The 26357-nt window shown below is 49.3% G+C and overlaps 8 protein-coding genes across 8 annotated transcripts in view; 3 read left to right on the top strand and 5 right to left on the bottom strand.

Moving 5' to 3' along the window:
• Positions 1-3370, bottom strand: part of Z518_02589 (uncharacterized protein) — a gene marked incomplete at both ends in the record, with an annotated part of 6217 nt that extends 2847 nt beyond the window's left edge. The window contains 8 exons of the mRNA XM_013419617.1: positions 66-1325; positions 1403-1835; positions 1955-1979; positions 2032-2205; positions 2258-2439; positions 2625-2842; positions 2912-3127; positions 3206-3370. Of these exons, the coding sequence (XP_013275071.1) occupies positions 66-1325; positions 1403-1835; positions 1955-1979; positions 2032-2205; positions 2258-2439; positions 2625-2842; positions 2912-3127; positions 3206-3370 (2673 nt within the window). The remainder of the gene's footprint in view (positions 1-65; positions 1326-1402; positions 1836-1954; positions 1980-2031; positions 2206-2257; positions 2440-2624; positions 2843-2911; positions 3128-3205) is intronic.
• Positions 3371-5315: 1945 nt separating this feature from the next.
• Positions 5316-6767, bottom strand: Z518_02588 (uncharacterized protein; the record flags this gene model as incomplete). The annotated part of the gene is made up of 1 exon (XM_013419616.1): positions 5316-6767. One exon carries the CDS (start codon positions 6765-6767, stop codon positions 5316-5318), a length of 1452 nt encoding a protein of 483 aa, XP_013275070.1.
• Positions 6768-14797: 8030 nt separating this feature from the next.
• Positions 14798-15999, bottom strand: Z518_02587 (uncharacterized protein; the record flags this gene model as incomplete). Its single annotated transcript, XM_013419615.1, has 2 exons — positions 14798-15867; positions 15915-15999. The coding sequence occupies 2 exons, from the start codon at positions 15997-15999 to the stop codon at positions 14798-14800; spliced, it is 1155 nt and encodes a 384-aa protein (XP_013275069.1).
• Positions 16000-17148: 1149 nt separating this feature from the next.
• Positions 17149-17940, top strand: Z518_02586 (uncharacterized protein; the record flags this gene model as incomplete). The annotated part of the gene is made up of 1 exon (XM_013419614.1): positions 17149-17940. One exon carries the CDS (start codon positions 17149-17151, stop codon positions 17938-17940), a length of 792 nt encoding a protein of 263 aa, XP_013275068.1.
• A 307-nt stretch (positions 17941-18247) lies between these two features.
• On the bottom strand, positions 18248-18928 carry Z518_02585 (uncharacterized protein; the record flags this gene model as incomplete). Its single annotated transcript, XM_013419613.1, has 2 exons — positions 18248-18551; positions 18576-18928. 2 exons carry the CDS (start codon positions 18926-18928, stop codon positions 18248-18250), a joined length of 657 nt encoding a protein of 218 aa, XP_013275067.1.
• A 1208-nt stretch (positions 18929-20136) lies between these two features.
• Positions 20137-20370, top strand: Z518_02584 (uncharacterized protein; the record flags this gene model as incomplete). Its single annotated transcript, XM_013419612.1, has 1 exon — positions 20137-20370. One exon carries the CDS (start codon positions 20137-20139, stop codon positions 20368-20370), a length of 234 nt encoding a protein of 77 aa, XP_013275066.1.
• Positions 20371-21845: 1475 nt separating this feature from the next.
• On the bottom strand, positions 21846-23263 carry Z518_02583 (uncharacterized protein; the record flags this gene model as incomplete). The annotated part of the gene is made up of 4 exons (XM_013419611.1): positions 21846-22475; positions 22520-22606; positions 22651-23004; positions 23063-23263. The coding sequence occupies 4 exons, from the start codon at positions 23261-23263 to the stop codon at positions 21846-21848; spliced, it is 1272 nt and encodes a 423-aa protein (XP_013275065.1).
• A 1051-nt stretch (positions 23264-24314) lies between these two features.
• Positions 24315-26231, top strand: Z518_02582 (uncharacterized protein; the record flags this gene model as incomplete). The annotated part of the gene is made up of 1 exon (XM_013419610.1): positions 24315-26231. One exon carries the CDS (start codon positions 24315-24317, stop codon positions 26229-26231), a length of 1917 nt encoding a protein of 638 aa, XP_013275064.1.
• Positions 26232-26357: the final 126 nt, after the last annotated feature.

Genomic DNA, 26357 nt, shown 5'->3' with positions numbered 1-26357 from the left:
GGTGTCTGGCCGTCTTTCTCGTCTCGCGACTCGAGGTCGGCGCCCTTCTCGAGCAACAGCTTGACCACCGCCTCATGCCCGTTCTCCGCTGCCTGCGATAATGCCGTCAGGCCGTCCTCATCCTTGGAATCCGGATCGACACCTTTCTCCAGCAGCCGTTGCACCGTTGGTGTTTGGCCTTCTTCTGCAGCAATATTGAGCAACGTACGTGAACGGCCTGCTATATTGTCACTTGATAGCTGCCGACTCCAATCAACAGACGATAGAACGTCGAAGTCATTCACCAAAGACTGAAGCCCAAAAGCGCATGCTATACTGAGCGGTGTAGGCGGTGAATAAGATGCAGACCACAGTCGATAGCCTAGACGGTCACCGTAATCCAACCCCAATAGATCATTTATCCTGTAGCCGGATCGGTGCCATGTGATATCCTCCGCCCACGCCACATATAGTGGAGAAACCTTTGATTCTTGCAGAAAGAATGGCAATACCTTCTTCCTTAGTTTCAAAGACATGTGATTCTCTGCCAATTTGTAATGGACAGGCCAGTAGAATTTGGCATACCTCCTGAGAGGATCTTCCCAACCAACATTGGCCACACCAAATCTTGGCGGCGCCCTAGCCAGATATACGTCCAAACATCTCTCCGTAGCAAGCACATGCAGCTCCGCATCTGTATATTCTTTCCGACTTCGCAAATACTCTCGCACGGATTGGTGTGCGAAGCGGAAGACATTCAGCTCTGTGTCAATAACCACCAAGTTATTGCATAACAAAGCAACATCAGATGGCAATATTGAGTCAGAGCCGTCCTCTAAGTCCGTTTCTGATGACGAGTCTCGCTTGTGGCTTGGATCTTCGTGGGTGCCGGTTGGTGATCCGGTCGTATCTTCAAGGTTCATAGAAATAGCAGCAATAAGCTCCGATACAGACAATAGACGTTGTGCACAAAGAAGCCACTTCAACGCCATAACTGCCACTCTGCGTCCATAAGTCTCAGTTTCCTCGATCTGGTGGTAGATTTTGTCGTAAAGATCGGAAAGTGTACGAGGAAGTTGGCCCAAGGCATTTTCGAAGTCTGCTTTGAATGGTATTCGTTTCAAAACGTCAAGCGATAAAGCTACCCACCGGAACATCCCCTGAGCACCCTCGTTCAGAACTTTGGTAATTCTACTTCTGAGTTCCTTGGATACCTTGCCACGCAATAGAAGCTTTTTGGTAATTAACCTTTCCAGTTCTGAATCGATAAACCGTTGGATATCTGGACCGTTCTGACTGGCGCTGATGGAGATGTTTCGAGACCTCGACCTCTCTAGATGAAGTTGCTGGGGAAATAATACAGATTAGCAGAGTCCATTTTAACTAATTTAGGCGGCTTAGAGGAGACATATAAGTCACTCACGATATCAACATCGTCACGGCTCGAGACAAATACCTTCACCACCTCGACAGATTTACTCACTATCTCATCTAGCGCTTCAAGCAGCTCGTGGCGTATGTATCGGTCGCATTCATCCAGGGCATCAATAATGATTGTTGCAGGCCTGTCGTTTGTGAGTGCTAGAATGAGCCTGGTACAATCTTCAATCGTCAACTCTCTGAGACTTGAGCAATCTTCATCGGCCTTTCTCTTGCGATTTTCATATTCCTTGGCAACTGGCTCTTTAATAGGCATATCTGGCTTTGTGCTGGCAAGCTGTCTAAGTATAGCCCGCATAATCTCAACCGGTATGGCACGTTCTCTCTCGGCTTCGTTTCTTACACAGTAGAAAAAGGCAATCGGAGGTGCGCTCAAAGCCGAGTGGGCTTCAAACATGTTGTTAATGACGGTCGATCTGATCCACCAGTTCGAGGTCAGCAAAACTGTGCTTATGCACCGCAGAATGCTCTCAGAGGGCCTTTGTGCGAAAAGAAAACACTTCGAGTCGTGGTATTCTCGCAAAGGACAACGTACACGAGTTTCGTTTTCCCTGATCCAGCTACACTTAAGATTAGTACCACCCCTAGGGGAATCGCTCTAAGGTTGCTTACGGATACCATGGAGCCAGAACATAGAAGATACACTCGACTGACCCCATTCGATATATTCACGGCTCTGTAGCAGCCATTGGCCAGATCGAGGTAACAAGTCTTTCGAAAGATCTTCGTGGTGTTTTCTGTATTCGATTTTGGACATCCACTGGAATACCTTTATTCGCTCTTCCCCTGAGACGAGATGAATATCTCCGCCAACTGATGGGAATGGTGCACAACTCACGGTTAAATCTGTCCTGGAGAATCGACATCTGATCAGCTATTTGCATGATAGGCTGGTCGAGCTTATGCAATAGGGTTCTTTTTAGCGTCTCATAGCGTTCTAAGGCATCTTTTGCCAACTTCCGTTGAACTTTCAGAGATTCAGCAGCGATCGATTGGATTGACGGCAGGCAAAGACTTACGCTCCACATCTACTAGTCTCGCCCATTTCTCCACGTCGGCCTCCGTGATCTTCGACCACAGTTCATCGTATTGTTTGCGCATCATTTCCACCACACCCCGACCGAATCGCTCTAAAAGTGTGGGTCAGTTTCCGGTTACCACCGTTTGGGAGCAGAATATAAGGTTGGCGCTGGCTGGTCTCGCACGTACGTAGAGAGTTCCCGCTGAAGTATGCTTTCGCCTTGGATAAATAACGCAGTATCGCTGCGTAGAGCTCGCAGATGGACTCATAAAGCTTCGGCGTGGATTCGCAATCCTCATGGAGGTAAAGCTTCTCGAAGACTGTGTACCGCGTAATGAGGCCGGAGATTGACTCCACGGCTTCGCTCATATGGCTGAACTGTTCGATGTCGTTCGTCCCGACCTATGTATTCGAACATGAAGATTTAGCTATAAGCAGGATCCCTCAGACATAGGGCACATGTTGCCTTACCGTGATCAGATATTTTATCGCTGCCCAGGGCAAGGCTGCTTGGCCACTCTTGTCGAAGGAGACTCCAACATCGATAACTCTAATAATTTCTGTAACCCACATGGAAATCTTCTCTAGGACATGCCGAAGCTTCACTTCATCCCCGTTCTTGTTGCGATAGGCCGTCCAACCCTTTTCTAGACATCGCTTTTTGTTGATTTCTGTATCTGTTCGGATCTGCGTGGAACATGAATGTTAGGTTGGCCTGCGCCAGCCGCTGTAGTTCCTCCATCCTGCATGGGACCTTTTACTCACCAGCGCCAGGATACCCAAGAGATCGTTTTCTGTTTGATTATATCGCTTTTGTTCGTCGACATCCAGTGTCTTGAATGCTTCCGCCCACGGATTCCGAGAAGCAACTTTGCCGTCGACGGGTTTCGGAAGGCTAGGATCAGTCGGATCCCCTACCGGCAAAGACATGGCGCCTCCTGTCACCACAACAAGCTTACGGGAAGAGGACGATGTTATACCCTAGAAGGACATTCTGGCAATGCGGTTGCGAAGGCATGTGAAAGGGTGGATGTTTTTGCAAGATATGCCATGTTAAACGGCTGCGCGGCTGGGCGACTTGACTCAGAAGCGATGAGTTGTCATGGCCTGATTGGTCGCTAACGTGCCGAGAACTGCGATTAACGCGGAGCATTAGCTCAAAATTCAAAAATTATTTTGCCACCTTCTCACTATAGCTAAAAGCCATCGTAGTATTCGCATTAAGATTAAGTATCTTCCATAAATCTTTTTACGTTGTTAGTATATTACTTGTATTGAGAAGAGCCTCTATTAAGATATAGACTAGTACCGTAAGGGGAGTACTTTCGTAAGGACGGTAAAAGAGAGTACACGCCGTTTTTACGAGTAGCCGTAAAAAGCCTAAATGGATTAAATAATCGTATATATCTCAAGAGCCTCTAGTATACGCCTAAAGTCGTCGACTGATTATATAGACTCTATAAAACAAATGGTTCACATATATACAAATAAAAGATATCAAGAAAATAAACAGGCCCCCCTCCTATAGTCCATCTCTAACGAACTTATAGATGGGGCGCCGCAGCCAGTGAAAGCTTCAGCCAGACAAGTTCAACTGTAGAAGAGTTTGAATCAGTGACCTCCCAACGGTATGAACAAGACGACATCATCAACAATCACTGGCTGGAGCATTACGTTTACCCATCTAGGGCACCTAGAAAGCTAGGCCGGACAACCCTCTTACCTTACCTATGATCGAACACTAGTAAGGCCCCTCAATTCTATCGGTTCGACTGCAATCCGAGTATTTTACCACTCGGCTACGTCCTTGATAGGTCAACCACGATTTGGTGTCAATTTTGAAGCAGTTTTTGGCATTAAAAATATAAACTTGATTTTTTTTTTTTTTTGGAATCGCCTGGTTAGGGCTTGGCGTTGTGCGGCGACGCCAAGAGCGACGAGCCGGCCAATTACGTAAGCATATGGCTTGGCGTTATTACGTAACTGTTTTCCGGGATCACGTGCTAACCCCTCGAAGGGGCAGCCCTCCTTGGATCCGATGAAACCCCCGTCGCCCATCGGATCCAGTTTATGGACCACCCTGACAAGCTCGATTGATCACCCTCTGTAGGATCGAGAGAGGATTGATTGATTGAACCTATCTGAGCGCGGCCACGAAGGCTGCGGTGCACGTGATCAGGCTAGTCCCAATGTGGACTGCCAACACATATCTCGAGGAAGTCGACAAGAATAAAAAGGCTCCAAGGAGCGATCTATCTACGGAGCTTACAGTGAGTCATAAAGAATAAATCGGAGAGTACAAAACTCAATGGAAACAATGAGTTGCAGCAATATAGGCGGAGATATAATCAAGCAAGACCGTAGCTTGCCAAGGTCTTGCCCGCTCGTCTTGGCTTGATAAGAACCCTGGAACCAGCAGCTTTTTGGGATGTTAAAGGCCACGGTGGGCCAAATTTGTATTTCTCAACGATGAGATACTATGCGACTTCTCCCTGCACTATTTCTAGCCAGCCCGGTCAGAACGACCTTTTCCGCTTTTCTATTTCAATAATTTATAGTCGCAGCAGCCCGCCATTTTTGACATCGCTCCAAGTATGCTCCCACTTTTCCCCGCGTTCCACTTCCATTCAGATAGATAACTAGAGAGTGTCGGCGACTTAGTTGGCGTCGTCGCTCAGCCGCCTCTCCGTCCTGTGTCCTGAGGAATGGTGCCGGTGCTTCCAGGAACAATCTGTGGTCTTCGCTGGAGGCATTGAAGCATGCATGGTAAAATCATATGGATACTTACACGTGAAGTATTTTGGTAGAGTTCTACCATTGACGATACAGTGCGCCGAAAATCTGCTCTTTGACATCTGTCATCGATCCCGCTGCCTCAGGACCCTATCGTGGAGATTCTGAGGTTGCTGGTACCTCTGCTCAGAATCTGTTTGATATCCTCCTCACATCCGAGAGCGTACTCACAAAGGCCCCACCGATGAATTTCGTTGATCCATTGAAGTAATCCCACAATGTCCCCTTCCTTCAGACAAGTCCCGGTTTCAAGTACTTGTATTGTGCAGCCGGCCCAAGCCCCATCGGTTGTTTTTGGTTCAAAGAGCCATACTGTCCATATTTCTTTCTCCATCGTCAATCCGTAATGGCGAACCAGTCTCAATTGCTCTGGAGTGGGCTGAAAAGCGGCGTCAAGCTTCAACTGGTATCGATTGAACAAGGAAATCAGTCCAGCGGTAGCTATCTGGTTCCCCACGACCCGTTTGTCATCAATTGTGGCTTTGAACTCGATCGATAAATAGGGACAAAATGTACCCCAGGACTTGCAATGCACGGCTGACTTGGTATGTCTTCGATAGTCGGCATTTAAAATCTTGTCGGAAAGCCAGAATTGACTATCGGAGGAAATGTCGAAGCTAAAGGGTTTTGGAGGTTGATTCGAAGAGAGGAGTGGAGGTTCAAACCACACACGTCGGCCGCGACTTTCGCAAGGCTTCAACGATATTTCCACAAGTCGTACAGCGCAAAGCTGCCTTTCAGTATCATCCATTAAGACGACGTGCTGCCCGATGAACAGATTCTGCCAAGCAAATACCTTGAACTCAGCTTCCGAAACGTATTCATCTCCCATTCTGCGATACGCTCTGCGCACAGACTTGATAAAGTTGGCGTCCGTTGGCAAGAATATCGAATTGTCTATGTCCCGTTCAACTCTTCCTGCAAGGGCTGTTTGAATGACGGATAGGTAGAATTCGCGTGATTGGGCTGGGTCCGGAGGTGTGTCGGAGTTGAAATAAGCGTGAGCTCCTGTCACGATGTTCTGATGCGAATTGAGTATCTCAACTCCGCGCGGAATCAACTGCGTCTCTTCGAAGTCAACGTCTCGAACTGTGGCATTTTTGACTGTCTGCTTTCTGGGAGTATCCTTGTTAGGGATAGGTGTCGAGAAAATGTCCGAGGTCTTATTTGTCACAGTCTCTTCTGTCTGACCAGGCGTGTTTGAGGGATTCCGACTCTTTAAATTGCTGGATCTCGTTTGGCGTGCGTATGAGGGCGTCTTGGGTGCCATGACTTCTCGCCAAAGCAGTTTGATTCTGTACGGGTCGGTCTCCTTAATTTTGTCTGCAGAGAATTGTGAAGGGCAACCTGACGGGTGATCTTGTCTCAACCTTCGAGATAGATTCGTATTCTTGGGCTGAGTAGTGATGGCGGACGTCTTTGTTTTGGGTTCAGATTTAGAAAGTGAAAATGGTAGGCGAGCCGTGGGACGGAAGGAACGGTTGCCTATTTTTAATGAGCCACGAACGTATTCATATGGGAAGGAGCGTACCATTTTGCAATTCAGTTCCCATTGAGTAGGTTGCACCTTGTGGACGCTAAATATCCAGGAGAATGTGGGATACCGTTTACGCCAGATTATGGCGTCTTGTATCATTCTAGCCCTTGATATACAGCACAGATGCAGTCTTCAATGTATGAATTTGCTGTGGTTAATGGAGTTGGCATATATTTACATTTCAGGAATGATAAACACTGACGCGCCGGTTCACACGTGACTCTCTGGCTGAAACTCGGACCGTAAAGGGAAATCTGCCTCCGGTTGAGGTGGCCTAGGGTTTTCAGGTATCGTCGCAGGCTGGGCGCGCCGCTGCTTTTAACGTCTATAAGATCCCATCCCTTTTTCCTTCTCTTCCTACCTGTTTTCTTTCTTCACCTCCGTCGCCCTGCACCCGACACCACCTGAATCCTCCCCTGCTGCATTATGCCCCTCCTTTTTCCTGGATTATCTTCCCCGGCCCCTTCAAAATCTGCCTTACCTCTCCCAGCGTGCCTTGATCGCCTCCCAATCGACGATCCTCACGGCCGCCACTTCGCCCCCCTCAAACCCCCAATTCTCCATTGTACATTTGACTTTCAGCGGCTGCACAACGTGCAGGTTCAGCTGACCCGTTCACGCTCGGCGACGAACCATCTCGAGTGTGATCAGTAAGGGCTTGTCTGAGGTGGTCCACGGACTAGATCTGATCGGTGGATCATGTCGATATCGACTTCTACTGTATCGAGTAGGGTGCCCTCCCAGCCACATGATCCACGGATTGGATTCGGTGGCGGTGGTGTTTCATCGGATCTAATCAATGAACCATGTCGAGTGTGATCAATCGAGCTTCTCTGAGTGGCCCAGAGATTGGATCCGATCGGGAGATATCGACATCTATCGAGTAGGATTTCCCCCCGCCACATGGTCCACGGATTGGATCCGATGACGGGGCGACAAGGGGGAGTGCCCACACAGGGCCCCATATCGTGTCACGTGATTTGACACTACCGGAAAATCTATAATCCGAAAATTCCTAAATCATTTGCTCTGATTGGCTGATCCATCGGATCCAGTCCGTGGACCATGTGTAGACAATATTGATCACGATATTTTGTGCTCGTACGATATCCCTCATCGGATCCAGTCTATGGACCATATGTAGACGATGTTGATCACTGTACCGATGTGCCTGAGGACGGAATTCGGCCATCGGAGTGCTTCCGTGCATTCGGTCGCGTGGTGTGGACTCGGGTATGTTGTAGATCTTAGCAGCTTGTCGACGGCTTAGCTTTTTAGATGATCGGATAGCTTGAACGGCTAGGATGATTCTGCTGTCTTGGATTGTGATGCCATGTTCTATTGTTGAGATGTTTCGTGTCGTAATTGGGAGGTAGCGTCTGGTGGGAGAGTGCGTGGAGAGGGGGTGCGCGGGGAAAATGGGTGGATCACATTATATATTTTTCAAGGACAGAATTTTCCTCCAAATTAACACAGTTGAGCAAATCGTGGTTGACCTATCAAGGACGTAACCGAGTGGTAAAATACTCGGATTGCAGTCGAACCGATAGAATTGAGGGGCCTTACTAGTGTTCGATCATAGGTAAGGTAAGAGGGTTGTCCGGCCTAGCTTTCTAGGTGCCCTAGATGGGTAAACGTAATGCTCCAGCCAGTGATTGTTGATGTCATACTGGGTAATCTGAATGGGGGTTCACTGATTTAAACTCTTCTACAGTTGAACTTGTCTGGCTGAAGCTTTCACTGGCTGCGGCGCCCCATCTATGAGTTCGTTAGAGATGGACTATAGGAGGGGGCCTGTTTATTTTCTTAATATTTTTTTGTTTACGTATACATAAACCGTCTACCTTATAGAAGATTTGCTCAATCTCAATGCGAATACTACGATAGCGTTTAGATATAGTGAAGTTACCGAGTAGTCTTAATGCTCCGCGTTACCCCTGTTAGGTTTGGCAATCGGAGATTGCAATCGCCAATCCCGATGGAATCGGGCCAATCGATTGCAATCAGATTACGTTGGCACCGGAATCCCGATGGAATCGGCGATTGGATTCGATTATTGCTGTCAGGGTGGGGACGTACGAGGAAACGAGAGCAGAGATTCGACAATGATATTACTATCCAATGCACTATAAAGTACAAGACGAGAGACAAAGAGCGTGAAAGCAATGCAAACCCATCCTAGATACTTATAGTCAGCGGTACAGTCATGCTGCAAGGCTACCACGCAGGCACACAAGGCTATAAGCAGGCACACGAGGCTATTCGACAGCCACAGCGGGCCTGCCAAGACCGTTCGAGGGGATTCCAGGTTATGCCATGACACCCCGACTTAAATGGATAAAGATATCTCGAGTTTATCGTCGACGTCGTCCTCCTCCGGTCATATATTGAGTCCCAGCGCCTCGTCTACACCCTTATGGTCGGTCTTCCACGAAGAGCATTTACGAAACGTGAAGAATATGATCGTACAGATCGTAGAAAGAGTCTACCATTTCTCCCCTCGTCCATATCAAGTCAACGCTCCACAGTCTCTATTCGGTAACTAGAGTAATACCATTCTATACGCACCAACCAGTGCAGGAAAGAGTCTCATCGGACAAATCTACCCTCTACTCCACTCCGGTAATACTACGAACTGGGTTCTATGTATAGTTCCTCTTAATAGACTTGGTACTGAGCAGGTCACCAAAATCAACTCACTTCCGAACCTACGTGGATGCCTCTGCAATAAGACCAACATCGCAGAGAACGGAGCGAATCTTCGTGCGGCACTAACCACTAGTCAATACACTCACTGTAAGCCCTCAACACGTCTTCTGTGCGTCTCGATTTCACGGATCTACGAGATCTGGATCTGTGAAATTAGTGATAGTGTAAACTGACTCTCTATGTCCACGGGTCCTAAGGTCGCCATCTCCTCACTGTTTAAGCAGGTCATCATCGCTATACTGGCGATATAGGACTTAAGGCGAAAATACTAAAAAAAAAAAAAAAAAAGAGCCCCCTCCTATAGTCCATCTCTGACGAACTCATAGATGGGGCGCCACAACCAGCGAAAGTTTCAATCAGACGAGTTCAACTGAAGGAGAGTTTAAATCAGTGAACCCCCATTCAGATTACCCAGTATGACATCAACAATCACTGGCTGGAGCATTACGTTTACCCATCTAGGGCACCTAGAAAGCTAGGCCGGACAACCCTCTTACCTTACCTATGATCGAACACTAGTAAGGCCCCTCAATTCTATCGGTTCGACTGCAATCCGAGTATTCTACCACTCGGTTACGTCCTTGATAGGTCAACCACGATTTGGTGTCAATTTTGAAGCAATTTTTGCTATTATAAAATATAAGCTTGATTTTTTTTTTAAAATTTTTTAATTTTTGAAATCGCCTGGTTAGGGCTTGGCGTTGTGCGGCGACGCCAAGAGCGACGAGCTGGCCAATCACGTAACTATTTTCCGGGATCACGTGCTAACCCCTGGAGGCGCCCTCCCAACTCGACATGATCCACGGATTGGATCCGATGAAATTTCCCCCTCGTCGCCCATCGGATCCAGTCAATGGACCGCCCGACCTTTAACGGATTAACAATTTTCCGATCAACCATATCGGATTAAATATTTTCCGGGATCACCGTCATTGGATCCAATCCGTGGACCAAATAACCACCCCGGGCCCCGGATTAAACATTTTCCGGGGGGGCGCGGCCTCTCACTCGACGTGGTTCATAGAGAGGATCTGCGAAACCGAAGACCGTGAGAATCTATGATTACGGTTCAATACGTTCATTTTGGTGGTGGTAATTTAAATATTACGCGACGAACGCGGTGCTCAGACTCGTTTGGCAAAAAAAATTTTTTGAATTTTTTGATTGGTTCGCGCTTCAGCGCTTAAGCAGACCAATCAGCGCTCGCGCTTGCCAATCGCAATCTGAGACAACAATCCACGGCCCACCCAGGAATAAGTAGAGTGCCGCCGTATCCCGGAAAATCTATAACCCGACACCTAATCACGTGCTCTAATTGGCTGACCCCATTGGATCCAATCCATGAACCACTTCGAGCGGGGCGCGGAACACGTGATACTTGGCACTTGACCACGTGCGATCAACTAGAGCACTTAACTAGATCCGCTCAACAGCCCCCATCGAATCTAGTCTACGGACCACCTTCGGGGGGAGGATTAGCCGGGGCATTTAACTAGATCTTGTCAACAACCAACCCATCGGATCCAGTCTACGGACCCCCTTCGGGGGGTTGATTAACTAGAGCATTTAACTAGATCCGCTTAACAACCACCCCCATCGGATCCAGTCTACGGACCCCCTTCGGGAGGGTGATTAGCCAGAGCATTTAACTAGATCCGCTTAACAACTATCCCCATCGGATCCAGTCTATGGACCGCCTCAGGGGCCTTTGGCACTATTAAAGGCAATTGCCAACCGGGGGTACGATGATTAGAAGAAATCGACGGGGAAAATCCATTAGTTCCATATAAGGGAGAAGAGTATTTACTATCGGAACACGAAGGCCATTTCTATTTCGGCTGGATACTGGTCGTGTGGGAGCAGGGTCAACCTCGTCGTCGATGACTCTCGTTTTCTGGACTCCTCTATCTACTATGCCTCCTTGAAAGTCTCCCGGATTAGCGAGACAGGACGATTTCTGACCTGTGCCTCGCCCGCTAGTAATCGCTTATCGAGTCGTTGCCGGACAATGATGGCTCGGATTGAGGCGGGCCCGTTGGCGAGGACGGAATAGGCGGAGGACTGCTGCGGAGAGGAATATCACGCTCTTCCCGTTCAGTCAAGCTAACATGCTCGGGACGACGTCGTTCTCGATCGGCTAGGCGTGATTTGACCGTGTCAGATATTCTCACTCGAAAACGCTCGAAACCAAAAGGCTCTTCGAATAGGATACCTCGGAGCGACTTGACGCGGGACACCGCGACGTAGCTGAGACCCGCCACAAAATCACGAGCCGTGAGGTTCAGGACGGCCTTTTTCACCGTCATTCCTTGCGCCTTACGGACCGTGATCGCATAGGCATTGGTGATGGGGAACTGTGTCCGAGAACAGCTGACGGCGCCGTAGTAGAAATCTCGCCTCGAGCGAAAGATCGGCACCCAAGAATGGCCACCTTCGTCGCCTAGAGAAGGCCCCTCGTAGCCGTCAAAGTGAACGAGAATCGCGAATGGAGGGCCCTTCCGCCAATTCGCATCCGCCTTCCAAATGATATCCTCCACCGTCCCGAGAGAGCCGTTCACCAGGCCGCGTTCGGTCCAGATATTCTCGGTCAGCATAATTCGACAGCCCATTGACAGTGGAATCGCCGTCTGCAGGTTGCCGGCTTCTTCGGTCGTCGCATTCGACGCCTTGATCCCTTCATGAGACGCATGGACGACGAAAACAGGACGTCGAAGATCTCGCAGGCGATCGTGATTGAAATCCGCCGCCTGTTGCTTCGTGCTATAAATACGGAGGGCGTCTGCAAATGCTGGAATCTCCGACGACACGACTGACTGAACACGAGTCGACAGGAGTTGCCAATCGTCCATGGAAACCGTGTCGTCCCGGAGACTGTCCAGCGCCTTTCTGAACGCCGAGGCTTCTTCATCCGGACCCTCTTGACGGCGAATGACGTCGAGTTCGATCGTCTGATTAAAGGCGCGATAGAGGTTTCGAGCCGCGATCTCCTGCGGGTCCTTTAACGGCCCATCATAGTACAGGGGTTTCATCATCACCGGGGGCAATTGAAAAAGGTCGCCCGTCATCACAATATTGAGACCCCCCGAAAAGCATATCTGATTTGGCGGGAAAGATCTCGCGGCAACGTTGATCGAGCCACGATAGCATCTTTAAGCCAATCATCGATTTCTCGTCAATGATGAGGTACCGCACGTCGCGGGGACTCGCCTGGGTGGCCTGTAAGTTCTGCGGGCTCAGTTTCTCATATTCCTTGGTGAATCTGACCGGCAGTCGGAATAGAGCGTGCAGGGTCCGCCCATTAATTGCATGGGCCGCCACACCCGTGGGGGCGACACGGAGAATCGGATTCGGGAGATCATGGGCACTGGCCATCTCTTGGAGGGTAGTCGAGATCAGCATAATCACGTACGACTTACCCGTCCCGGCCTTGCCGTCGAGATTGATGAGGAATTGGGCCGGATTGTACCCGGCCAGGACTCGACCGTAATGACTGACGATATGGTTAAACAGCTGTCGCTGTTTCACCGCGAGATCATCGGGATTAGCCGACGAGACGGCGGCCAAGTGAGCCGGAGATGTCGCCTTCATTTGCTTCCAAAAGTCGTCAGAAAGGGCGGGATATCGGCCCACGTGAGGGCTCCAATCATACGAGCGATCAAGGCCATGATCACCTAGCTTGTCTGGATCTTCCAGCCGGACGGCGGCATCATGATCAGGAAGTTGCTGGGCAAGCAATTCCCATGAAGCTTGAACGTGGGCGTCGTCATCGACGTGAAGATCCTCGAAATCATCTTCCTCGGGTTTGGGAGGTAGCTCCTCCATGTAGTCACTCTCCGCGTGGTGCGAATGGGTCACTTGCCAGTAGCTCCACGCATCAGTAAAAGACGCAAAAGGGGGATCACAGTTGTCGAGACGAAGCAAGTCATCCACGGCTCGAAAGGGAACATGGAGTGTTAGCTTTACACGGACGTATTCTTCCACGTCCACCGTCGGTCTGTAGCGAGGGAAGTAATTGAGGATACGGGGCAATGCGCGGGGACGGAGAGATGTTGATATCCCGAGCGATAAACGCTGGCTGGAAGGTTCCCTGCCCTCTGGAGAAGACTGAGTTTGCGTAGTCCTTAAGAGTTCCTCTAGATTGGGCGTGGGTGAAGGCTCGCCACCGCCGCGACGAATAGATCGATGTTCTCTGCTAATTGCGGCTTGTCGTCGACGTGCATCTCTTTCTGCGGGCGTGTCCTGACTGTTAAGATTGCGAGGGAGAATAGGCCGAGGGGTTCGGTCGCGAGCTCCAGAAGCCACCGTCGGTTATACAAAAGCTCGGTTTGCGTTGTTCACGAGCGGGGCTCATTATAGGTACCGTACTCCGCTTCTTTGATGTAGATACACCCTCACGACATTCTATGCAGGTCGCTGTAAGCTTTATCCCTCGCCTAGGCTTAAAGTCGTCGATTGGCTTGACCTGACCACAATTGGAACAGGTTCGGGTCTCCGATGAAGTATCCGGTTGATTAGAAGGCAGTGGAGGATTCGGAGGATTGAATGGGTTCGACGGTTCTCCAGGGGGAGGAATTAATGAGGCCATATTAGCGCTCGATGAAGTAGTATCTTTTGCCAGCAGACTGACCTTTTTGTACAGCTAACGGATTCCTGCCTTTCGGGATCGAGCGTCCACGAGAGAGAGAGAGAGAGAGAGAGAGAAAGCTCGACGCGATCCGAGAGGTTCGAGAGGGTCGGATTTGAAGAATAGATTTGAAAGATTGAGAGGGTTGAGTGTTGAGAATAAAGGTTGTTGACGGCAGTAGCAATCATGAAAGGGGGTGGTCGCGAGGTCACGGGGCAGGGCGACCAACCTTGCCAAGCCTTATCACATGATCTTTGCATCGTCTTTGGCCAATCAAAGAGGCGGATTTTGGATTAGCCAATCAGCATCGCGGCTTTCGCGACTTTCTTGTCGAGTTTTGCAGTTAATACCTAGCTACGCTTACGCTCCGCTAGGATAATTATTTATAGACTCTTTCCTTGTAAAGTAAATAGATGTGGACTGCACGTTAGACCGCGTGGCGGCGAGGTGCTCGGCACCGTAACGTAATAATGTATCAAGCTGGCCTCGCCAGGGTTGTCACCTAATGGGGGCTTCCATGGCAAGATTCATCAGAAGATCCAAAGCCACACAAGGGGAGTCGAAATCCTGAGAGGATCGAAGTCAACTATCCAAAGGGGAGGGACGGGTTTCGCAAGGTGTTAAACGGTGAGAGCTTGGTAGGATGAGGGGATGTTGTAGGGACGGTGACTGTTGTTTGAGATCGACTTATCAGTTAGCGGGCCCCCGGTGGAACCCTTATCTTTTCCCAATTCTTCCCAGTGCCTCCAGTGTTGGCAGTTTCCAAATCACGCTTCATAACGAACATCCTCCGTTGGCCGCAAAATCCACCCGGAGCGGCCTCCCGACGCACGCGCATGAAGTGACCCACAGACGCCGCATCATGCTCTGATGCCGAGACCCAGACTGTTTCTTCCACAAGTTGGCCGGCCTCGTGTAGTCGTCGAGGATTGTACTCTGGGTAGCCAATCATACTGACTACATATTGCAAATATTCGAACATGCGCTCGAACCGGCGAAAAATGGGCAGCCACTCCCAAGTTGTTTGTGAATAGGCAATGCGAATATAAGGGTTGATGAATACGCCCGTCCCATTCTCCACGTTGGGGTCCCCATACAGTGCTTCAATGTCGGCAAAAATCAGACAGCATTCGGCGGCCTCCCAAAAGGGTTCCTGGGAGCTTCTAAATCTGAGCGGAAGCTGGGGTTTGGTATGGGGATCGGACGACGACACCGGCTCCAATCTTGTTTCTGACAGCGGCAACTTCGATCGCCGAGTCTGAAAAAGCGATGCGTTGAAGGCAGCCATACCTCCCCAGCAGCTACGCACGGGCACAGCGTCCTTTTGACTCTGGACAAAGGCTCGGCTGGTCCCGCTGCCTGAAGTGGTGAACCACGGGTAAAACATTAATCCCATCCCAAACCCGTCGGTATCTCGGACAACAAAGGAATCGTAAAACATTATTCCACAGACGAAATCGATGGCGCAGGCGGCACGATACTCTGCCGTGCCTTTGCCGCCATTGGTGGAAAAAAGCAATTGGACAGCGTCCAATGGGTTGAAAAATACGTCGTTTATGAAGAGAATCTTGTCGAACTTGATATCTGCTGCGCTTCTAAAACCAGAAGAATTTCCAGCATAGGAAGCTTCCAGGGGTTGAAGGAGACGATTTCTAACCTCCGCAAGATAGGTTATGCGCTGTACACGATCTTCACCATCTGGTAGCCGCATAGTCGGAAAGGAAGAGAGAGGTAAATGGCCTCCAGTGATAACCGAAGAATTGCCTAGAATCAGGTTAGTTATTGGCATTAATGATGAAGCTTTTGATTACAGACAAGTGAATTCGTGCTGAAGCTCGCGAAGCGCATCGCTTGTGCCTGAGCCGCTGTCGTTTTCGTAGATACTGACGAAAACATTGTTCTCCCCCAAGAGATCAATCAGAGAGAGGAGAGACCGACCCCAGACATCACGAATCAACTTTTCGTTGATGATGGTTGCGGCAATATAGACTCTCTCGTTGTTAACGTTACCTCGTCCAGAAGTTGCTGAGGACTGAACGCGCTGCTCGAGGTCTCTGTATCGTTGCGATGGATCCGAAAATGAGGGACGAAGAATGCCGTTGAAGTATTGACACGGAAATAAAAATCCAGATCACGAGGAACAAATATTTCCCCAGTTGACAGACATAAAATTTTGGCAGAGAGCATTTTCGCGATCTAAGAAACCGTAAAATGATGCGAGGTTGCAAACACCAGCTCAACAAGTGGTGCCATAACATCTGATTTTTCGGAGCTATTGACTTAGTCCATGCGCTGCCAGAGCCGAGTAGCGCATCGATGTCCAAGACAGCACTGAGTGGACTGGATGGTGAATCATGAGTTGGGGTTTCAGGCCGAGTGAGCTGCGATAATTGCATTACCTCCGTATTTCTGGGAGAACGCATTAATGCGTGCGGAACGAACGTCTTTTGTAACAAACGATGGTTAAAGGAATAATTCTTTTCCTGGTTTGGAGGAACGAGAAACCTCAACAAATATATGTCCGCCAGGTTGGAGCTGTGGAGATTTTCGCTGGGCGCTTAGAAGGGGGGCCAAAATGGCCATCCCCACTATTTATTATTGGTTGAACCTGGGGAAACGAAAAGATCCGCGCTTAGCGACACATTGCAGTGAGTCATGGGTTGTGTCGAACGGGTGCAACTTCAGATGTATTGAATGCTCTATCTTTTTGTCAACTGAGTGGACAACGAGGGTCCCTATATACTTGTCAACCCTGTTGACCTCGTTGCCACCCCCTTTTCCACAAACTATTTCAGTACTCTTGGTACTATAGCAATAGGTCGGTTCCTTCGTATGATTGGTTATTCTCTTGTCAGACCATGTACAAGTGCAAACCTTTGTCCGACAGGTTGTTTCTAATTTCGAGGCACGCTAAGCTAACATATTTTCCCGAATTTCGTTGCCTGAGGAGAGGCCACACTTTTAACTACCAAGTCCCCCTCTCATCACTTGTATACTTCCTGGCGTCGACAGGCCAGTGACACAAGCCTGTGAACGACACGAAACATGACCTCGCTCAGAGTCCAGGTTGGGGAGGCAGCGGCAAAAAAGGACACCGACTCACTCCAGTCTCTCTTTGATGATCATGGCGTTCAAGGTTTACTGGACTCCGGTCTGTCGCTAGAAGAAGTCCTAGCCTACGCAGCCCTTGCCAACCATGTACCGTCCATACGTGATTGTCTCAACGCTGGAGCCAAAATCACGCACGAAATCATGAAAAATGCGCATATAGGGGGGGGTAATGAGGCTTACCAACTCCTTGTTCCCGCAGGGCTGGATGTTAATCACCATTTTGGACATGCAGGAGGACCGTTGACAGAGGCGGTCATGGCTGGCGACGTGGCTTGGATCACATTTCTTCTTCAATCTGGCGCGAATCCGAATGTTGGAGCCCTCGCTGGATCTGATGCTCTAGAAACCGCGATTAAGGAAAAGCTTCCTTTGACAGTTGTGAAGCTTCTTGTGGATTACGGAGCAGAATTTCCACGAAAAGGACTCTTACCTCTAGCGGTTCTAAGTGGCGACGCGGGAATCATCGAGTATCTGTTACAAAATGGCATCAATCCAAACGAAAGAACCGACGAATCATTCACGACCCACGGCATGCAATGCCCGGTACTGCATATCGCGGCTGAGCGAGGCCAGCTTGATACAGTGAATACATTATTACGTTACGGTGCCGATGCCGAGGCAAGGGACTCGGATGGGAAGACTGCGCTAGAGAAGGCATCATTGGCAGGACATAGTATCACTGTTAATGTACTAAAGGCAAGACAGACAACAGCGAGTTTGTCGTAGCGGATAGATTGGACTACAACTCCCTGACCAGGGCCTATGGAATGGAGAAATTGTAACGCAACGTCAATTAGAGGACAGATATTTGGCAGATTGTCATTGCAGCGCAGGTAACTAAAGCTCCCACTCCTGACAATTAGGTGGTCTGATGTGAAAGCGCTGTCCGTCCTGCTACTCAAAAATACTCCTGAAACAAACACTGGTCATACACAAAAGCACACAAATAGGCAAATCCAAACATTCTTCACTCCAACTGAATGAGTCTCGCTCATCCTCGATTCTCGATCTCAACATCATTCTAATACAACTCTCACTCATTTGGAGCGAGCCAGTACGGTCCGTCGGCAGGTGCATCCCAGTCCAGGACAATGACTCCAGACTGGCGCTTAGCTTTGACAGTGGTAGGAGGATCAACGCCTCTCACCCACAAGTCGCTCGGCGCAAAAGTAACCGGATCCACTAGAACAATCTTTGGAACGTTCGGGTTAGCTTCAAGTGCCGATCTCTCAAGAACCGTCCATACACTGTTCGACTTTGGCCCATTGGCACCTGAGGTAGCACGCAAGAGGACATAAGCGGTTCCGGTAGCCTGTTGCGCAAACACCTCGGAGAATCTCTATGCAAATTCTGCGTAATACTTCCGGGAGCCTGGTCCTGACCATCGATCTGTGAATCGCTTGCTTGGATTGCCTGGCTGGTTTCCAAATCCATTCATGAACGTTTTACCGCCAATAGTGGCAGCGAAAGTGTCAGGAGCGGCTCGTTGAGCGGGCGTTGTGCTACCTAGGTTACTGAAGAAGACGCTAGGTTTGCCGTCATTAACGTGAGCCGCTGCGCACCCTGCATGATCCGGATATGGATCTGTTGCTGGAGCCCGGTCGAAGATGCCCTTTTCGATTTTATCTCGCAGAGTAACGGCAGCTTGGGCTGGATTGGTGACGAGTGCAACAAGAACTGCCGTAAAGCACAGACTGGAGAAAAGCGAGCGCATTGTGCCCGTAGTGGAGGAAATTTGCCTTGAAGTATGTGGCGTGTAGATGGTAGCCTTAGTTTCTGATATGAGTTGTGTTATAAGTTGAGAACCCCTATCATCTCTGCTACTTCTGCAATATTTAATCAGCAACAACTCACTTCGAATATCGCAGGTCGTAGCCATTTCAGAAACTACTGTCTCGCCGTATGTTCGAGGAAGCGCCGTCAAGGCATATTCTTGCAATAGTTGCGGGGGCTGTAAGCACTTTCCTATAATGTAAGAGCTAAACATTTTTGTTACAACCTTACAAGTAGTGTCGGTCGAGAAAAGCCCATCGCTTCTGTGACAAAAAGGCTGAATTCAAACCAATTTGTCGGACCTTGAGTGTCAGGGCGGCCCCTGCCAAAACACTAGATACCAGGCGAGACGCAGGCTTATAACCTGCTCCTCTCACCTCATTATCGCTTGACTCCTCAAGCGATCGAGTCAATTCCCTATTGAATCACGCTTACCCTTCTGTTCCTTGGCATTCCCTGGTATACAGGGTCTAGGATCAATGTTCACTGGACTACTCGAAGTGGGTCAGTAGTGGCACCATTAGTCCGCTAGTGTCAAACTTCTTGTGCAGCTTGAGTTGAATGAGTGCTCTGTTTTCTATCAAACTGAGGTCCTGCCTCGCAATTAAAGCGGAGCGTGAGCGAAGCTTTTTCTAGACTCCGACCCCCCCGCACGAGGGATCAATTTTGCTCACATGACTTAAGTCGTCGCTGATTGGTCGAAAAATGCTAAATCACACGATCTACCAATCACGTGATGCAGAGGGCTTGGCAATCCCCAACGCTGTGAGCCCGGCGGGTTGGCGGCCAGCCTCCGAAATACAGAAGCATAGCTTTTACCCCCCGTGGAATATCCTGTCCACGGCCCCTAGCTGAGTGCGAAGCTTGTAGCTTGGCTAAATCGAAGCAAATTATATCACGACGCTCCTGTTGGGCCGAGAGAAGATTGATTGATTGAATCTGTCTGAGCGAGGTGCAAGCTACAAAAAGGGGCCACGAAGGCTGCGGTGCACGTGACTTAGGCTAGGCCAAATGTGGACTGCCAACAGCTCCGACCAAGAGGAGGCACCTGGCAAGCCATTTGCTCGAGTTTCATGAGACTTGATTCCGTTCAAAGAAGGATACAATGGCCACAAATGGATGAGCCATTTTAAATGTTTCAAAATAGACATGAACCATGTTTACACTCACGCAACAAAAGCAGCCGTGAATGACGTCATGTTTGAATACGTCAACATGGTCAAGACACGATATGAAAAGAAAGTCGCTTTCATTCGCCTTGATGGGGAGAAGACCCTTGGCAACGACTTTAACGCTTTACTGACAAATAACGGCATATCGTCAGAACGTTCAGCTGTTAACACGCAACAGCAAAACGGTAACGCGGAACGCTCTGGGGGGTGATAATGGCAACCTCAAGAGCAATGCGCATACTTGCTCGACTGCCAGAAAACCTATGGCCTGAGATCGTGAAAGCTGCCGGATATTTACTCAACCGCACTCCGACTAAACTACTCGAATGGAAGACACCTTTCGAAGCCCTGCACGGCACGAAGCCAGACTTGTCGCATGTCAGGGTATACGGCTGCAAGGCATACACGCTTAACCATGGTATCCCAAGACTCAACAAGCTTGAGGAACGAGCATCGATTGGCTACTTGATTGGATATGACTCGACGAATATCTATCGAATATGGCAACCGAACGCCGATCAAGTTATTCGAACAAGGGATGTTACGTTTGATGAAACGAGATTCTGCAACCCAGACGATGTCTCAACTGAGCAACTTTTGCGTGAAGCCGCACCGCAAGTTATGGAAGTGCTAGACGACTTCAACAACTTACAGAACTCCGAACCGTATGAACCCAATTACGATTTGGAAACCGATGGACTTGACACGATTATTGTTCGCCATCGCAGCATACTTTGACCTTGAAATTGTACAGCTTGACGCTATCAGTGCACTCCTAAATGCAACTCTCGACAAGGAGGTCTTCGTCGAGTTTCCAGAAGGCTTTGAAGAAGACGGCAGTGTCCTTATGCTGTTGAAGGCGCTGTACGGTTTAAAAGAAGCGCCATTACTGTGGTACAACGAGTTTACACATGGACTCGAGAATATGGGTTTGCAACAAGTGCCAGGAGTAAACTAACGATTGGCTTGTTGTATTCTTCTACGTGGACGACATTATGATGCTATATCACAAGGACAATCAGGACAAGTTTAACGATCCTAAAAGGATTGACGAGCAAGTACACATTTCGTCTTCTTGACCAAGCATCATGGTTTCTTGGGATCCGTATCGTACGGGATCGCGAAGAGCGCACGATATGGCTATGCCAGGACTCATATATCGATAAGCTAGCAACTAAGTTCAATATCTCACAGTCAGACAAGTTGCCGAACACACCGCTTGATGTCAATGCTGACCTTGTTCCATATAACGGAGAAGCAAAGGCTCAAGACATCTACTTATATCAGCAATATGTTGGATCCTGCAACTATGCCAAGCAGTGGTATATCGGTTATTTGTCGTTATCCTATTATGGTAACCTCCTAGCATTCCTATAACAAGTAATAGCAGAAAGATAATGTGATATTGGTGAAGTATAATCCTCTGAGTATTGTGCCAATCAGATACCCAAAAGTCCTCCCACTGCTTAGTGCTCCCGGCTTCTGTCGCTTCACGAGAAATGGTGTGTGTTTCCCAGTCGGCACGGACTAATCACCAGCCACCTTGCTCAGGCCGTATCAAGAACCTAAACGAGCCACCCTTGAAATAGCAGATAGCGTCACCAGGGATGGGCAGTGCTTTGGGATTACGAACTCTTCCATAGTTACCGCGTGCTGCAGCCATTCCACCGGGGGTCGTCGATGCCCTTAGATCCCCCGAACCCAATCTCCAGCGCGGCAATCCCAACGGTCCAACTCTACCGGCGTCAGGTTTGCGTCGAGCGCTCGGCACCCAAACCATTTAGTCTCAACAGATGGTAGGATGCCATAGACGTTCGACATTGCCTCTGCTGGGTTGGCAATCTTTTCGTGAGATTGCGGCAGCGTTACTGCGGAATCCTCCGATTCCCACTCGAGTTCCACGCGCCCTGTGAATTCGGCAGCAATTTCCACAGGGTTGAGGACCTTGGCAATGTGACTCAAAACCATGCAGTCGATCTCCATCTTCTTATTTCCCTCTAGGAAACGAATATATGAGACCTTGCCAAGATGAAAAGGCTCCGATGAATACCCATTCTTCCAATCTAGAACCCAGGAAGGGAGACCGGGTCGCGAACCAGAGCAGCAAGTCGGGATGTCGAGATACTTCGTCTCTTCAAGCATATACACTGCGTAGTCCCCAAAAATTTGCTCCGCGGTCAGGGCGTAGTTTGGCCGTAGCTGAGGAGGAAGGATCTTAGAGGGCAATAGGCCCAAGAGAGCACATATCTTGTCCCGCTCGTCGGTCGCTTCGAAAGCGCATGCACCCCGCGATAAAAATGTGACCAGCTGTTCAGCCTGGGTGAGATTAACTTCGCCAGTCAATAGCATATTCCTCGTACGCCGCATCCCGTGAATCCATAGGACGTCGTTTGCTTCTTGCCATTGCGATAGCGGCGGTAGATAGACAGAATGTTGTGAATAGAATTCTGGAGTGGTCAAGGACAAACCTAGGCTCATCGGGCCCTAAGACGTACTCTTCTGGCGTCTTGCACATGGCAATCTCCTGGATGGCCCACACTCCGTAGAACCAAGGACGCTGAACGATTTCCTGAAGAACGCGGACATCAGCATCATGGTCCTTGATGATGTCTTGGACAGCGGCATGGGTGTATCCGCCGTTCTTCAAAATGTCAAAGACCCGCTCCACAAGATTGAAGGCCGAGTCAACGCTCTCTTTAGTCTGAGGAGCGTAGTCGCCAAGCCATATAACCGTGCGATTAGCCTGTTCAAATATGTCCCTCATCCTGGCCACTTGGACATTCCGCTCCTGGAATGTCGAGTTGATTGACGCAAACGGCATCAGCCCACAGAGTAAGAATGCATTCTGGATGTCGCAGGTGTCGCAGCGAGGCCTCTATGTTTTTGGTGATTGGATATTGCACGCCATCGAGCATTATGAGCGACGTTTGGGTTGCATCGCCCCAGACGTATGAAAGGTCGTCATATCGCGGCGCGGATGCCAGAGAATCATGTTCCAGGTAACATATGATAGGATCGTTGAAGCTACCCGGTAGCAGCTTGAGCAGGCGGATCTCGTCGCCGTGAAGAGGGCGATGACGAGAGGGTCCTTTGAAGAGTTCCATTGTTGTGGTCAAGCGTTCTATATGGCAGGTGTCATTGGAATAGGAGAGTTGACGGAGGAAAAACAGAAATGTACAGAGACTTCCTTTGATCCAGCTTGTGCCTTGAAGAACGAAGAGACGAAAGGAACTTCGTAACCAGGTATGTAAAGCCACAGATTCCAGCTTTTGAATTCCAACGCGTGCATATGATTGGATGAGGTATCGCTCGCGTCGCAGGGAGGGTGGGCTGGGGACGGATGATCAATCTGTCAACTAGGACTTACTGTCAACCCTGTCAGCTGTTTCACGCACTACTGGCGCACCATTTTCCACACCAGGCATGCAGTATTCATTAATTTGATGACATGATCGTTGATTTGATGCCGTGATACAAGTCTCCAGAGGCTTGAATGATTGGTTGAGTAAATGGGTTGAACACAGAGAGAGATGATGTGACGGCACGGCAAACGGAAGAATGGAGATGCTCCAAAGGTGTGGATTGCTGGAGCACTACATCTAACAGTTGGCCAGAGAGAGGTCGTAAAACTCACGATGAAGGCCAGTGTCAGGATTTTGCCAGAGGACAATCGACAAAAAAGGCCGGAGAGGACGTGGACATCTATTGGTCAACACGTACTGCCTCGTCTTGGCATCTCTCGGCTTGGCACTTCTGTGTTTATTCGCTCAGCATCGCGTGCAGAGACTCCCTCCTTTTCTCTTTCCTCAGCTTATGTCAGAGGACGCGCTGGGCCTGGATCACCCGGAGACGCTGGGTGTCGTTGCAGTAATTGGCCTGCTATACAACAAGCAGAATCGGGCATCGTACATTGGACGTGTATCGGCGGAGGCACGGCCTTTGGTTCCTAAGGTACCTTCCGGGTTGAAAAGTGCAAAGGAATCAATCATCTGGAAAGCAGGCGTTACATTACGTCATTAAGTTGGCGCGACCTTGAGAACGCGATCCTGGCGGCTTTTCTTCATACTTTCAAACTTTTTTCTCTTTGAACCCTTCAAGTCCAAGAACCAGTCCAAAACTCCTGAGTGTAGTCCTATTACCGCGCTGCGAGTCAACATGGAGTGGATAAGCTCCCTGAAGCGCACGCGTACAGGGTCAATCTACTCTGAAACAACATCATCCCTGACCAAACTCGACACCTACACACTCAAACGTCGAAAAATGAGTCCGGGCCAGGCACAACGGCTGTCTAGCCCCTGTCACTTGGAAGCTCTACCGACTGAGTTACTACAACAGATTTTTCTTGTCTCCATGAACGGGAATCTGATTACGGCATCCCCGCTGATCGCGATCAAGCTGTCAGGACAAACATCGGTGTACCGCGCTGCGTTCCTCCTTGCTTTCTTCAGCCACGATGTTGACAAATTGTTCAACATTCATAAATTACACTACATGATTCCTATGCTCGATCTTCCGCCATCCAGCTGGGATGTCCGAAGTATGACACGTGCGGTGCTGAATAGCCGGTGGTGCACATGGAGCCAAGTCAAATCGTGGCTGGTACACAACCTGAAGTACGCTGCCACGCGGCTGCTGGAATCTGCGGAGCCGGACAACTCTCGTCCCCAGATCGAAAAGTTCATACAAGGGCGGGTTGACGTCGACACACTGTTCGGCCGGTGCTGGTGGGCTAAAGATGAGCAGAGCCGGTCGTGGCAGCTCGAACCAGACATTTTTGATATCCGTTTGACTAGGGATGCCGATATTTACGACGATCCCCTGGACCAGGAGGCTGACGACGACGAAGATTACATGCAAGACTCTTTCACGGCTGAATGGAACACCGAGCTCATCCTCCAGTGTCAAATGAGGATATTCGGCGTAGTGACCATTGGTGAGGAGAAAAGGCAAAGCCATGTACCAGACTTCCACGACGACGACCCTTTTCGCCGCGTCGTGGAAGAGTATAGCGGACTAAACATTGAGAAAATGAAGCCACAGCCACTTACGCTGGACTTTTGGCAACTCCTAGATGAGCGGGCAGTGAGAGCGACCCGCAATTCTCACTGGCTACGAGAAACACTTGCCATCGATTACTTCTTCTCCCCCGAAGATCAACCTTACCATGTGTCGCCTCGGTTATACAGAGCTGCAGCCGCAGCGGACTTGCAGCTAGAGCATCCAATGAGCTGTAAAAGAGGCTCCTACGTGCCAGTGCTCTACGTCCTGTTTTCGATCGACCCTCTATCTTTACCTAAGACAGATCCAATTTTGCTAGCCTGGGCAGCTAAAGCACGCAGCAGGGTCCTCGACTTTCATGAGCGCCTGGTGGTTATACGAGACTTGATAGAGGATCTTAGGGAAGAGCAGCATGGAACATTGAGGGATAGACACCGCAACAGGTATCGAGCTATAAAGCTGGAATACAAGTACAACTACGAAATGGATTTGAAAATTTTACGCTACATCAAAACAGGCTCCCTAATGATGAAGGTCGATACCTTTGCACCGGATTTTGCTGAACCACTTGGCTGGCTTGGTGAAAGGCTGAATCCCTCGCCTGAAGCGTTGGCGAAAGCCGAAAATGCCGATTTCCCAAACGCGGAGCGATGGGATGTGGACATTTTTAACGAGGCCCTGGACGACCGCCTCCGTTTCTTCTATTCTGTGGACCAGGAACAACGTTTGGAAGGCGACCTCAGTTTCCTCGGCCAAGATGTAATGCAACCTGAAGCTGATGACCTACTCGATGAAGCTGAAAGAGATGAGGCCCGCAACGCTCTGACGGCCTACGATGGATATTACAGAAGCTGGCATCATGATGACTACCATCGACTCCTTGTTGAATACTGTGACGAGAGAGACTACGATGGAAATCACCGGGACTTTGATGAAGAAGAAGAGGAAGACGGCATCGATGATGACGAACCCCAGGAGCCAGCAAATATTCATTTCGTCAAAGAGCCAAGAGAAGACTGGTTTCGTGCGAGCGACGAAGACATGGCAATTAACTGGATTGTTGCATATTCGTAGTGCTTCTGAGAATGTAGCGCTCTGGGTCGGAATGTATTTTCCAAATGATGTGTTCAATATGTACGATAGATAGGTCCTGAGGAGTCATATAGTCAAGGCATGTATGAGCTGCGAATATCATTCGCA

This window comes from Rhinocladiella mackenziei (genome assembly GCF_000835555.1).
Source record: "Rhinocladiella mackenziei CBS 650.93 unplaced genomic scaffold supercont1.2, whole genome shotgun sequence".
In the NCBI taxonomy this organism is placed as follows: Eukaryota; Fungi; Ascomycota; class Eurotiomycetes; order Chaetothyriales; family Herpotrichiellaceae; genus Rhinocladiella; species Rhinocladiella mackenziei.
This window is presented reverse-complemented; position numbering and strand designations above follow the sequence as displayed.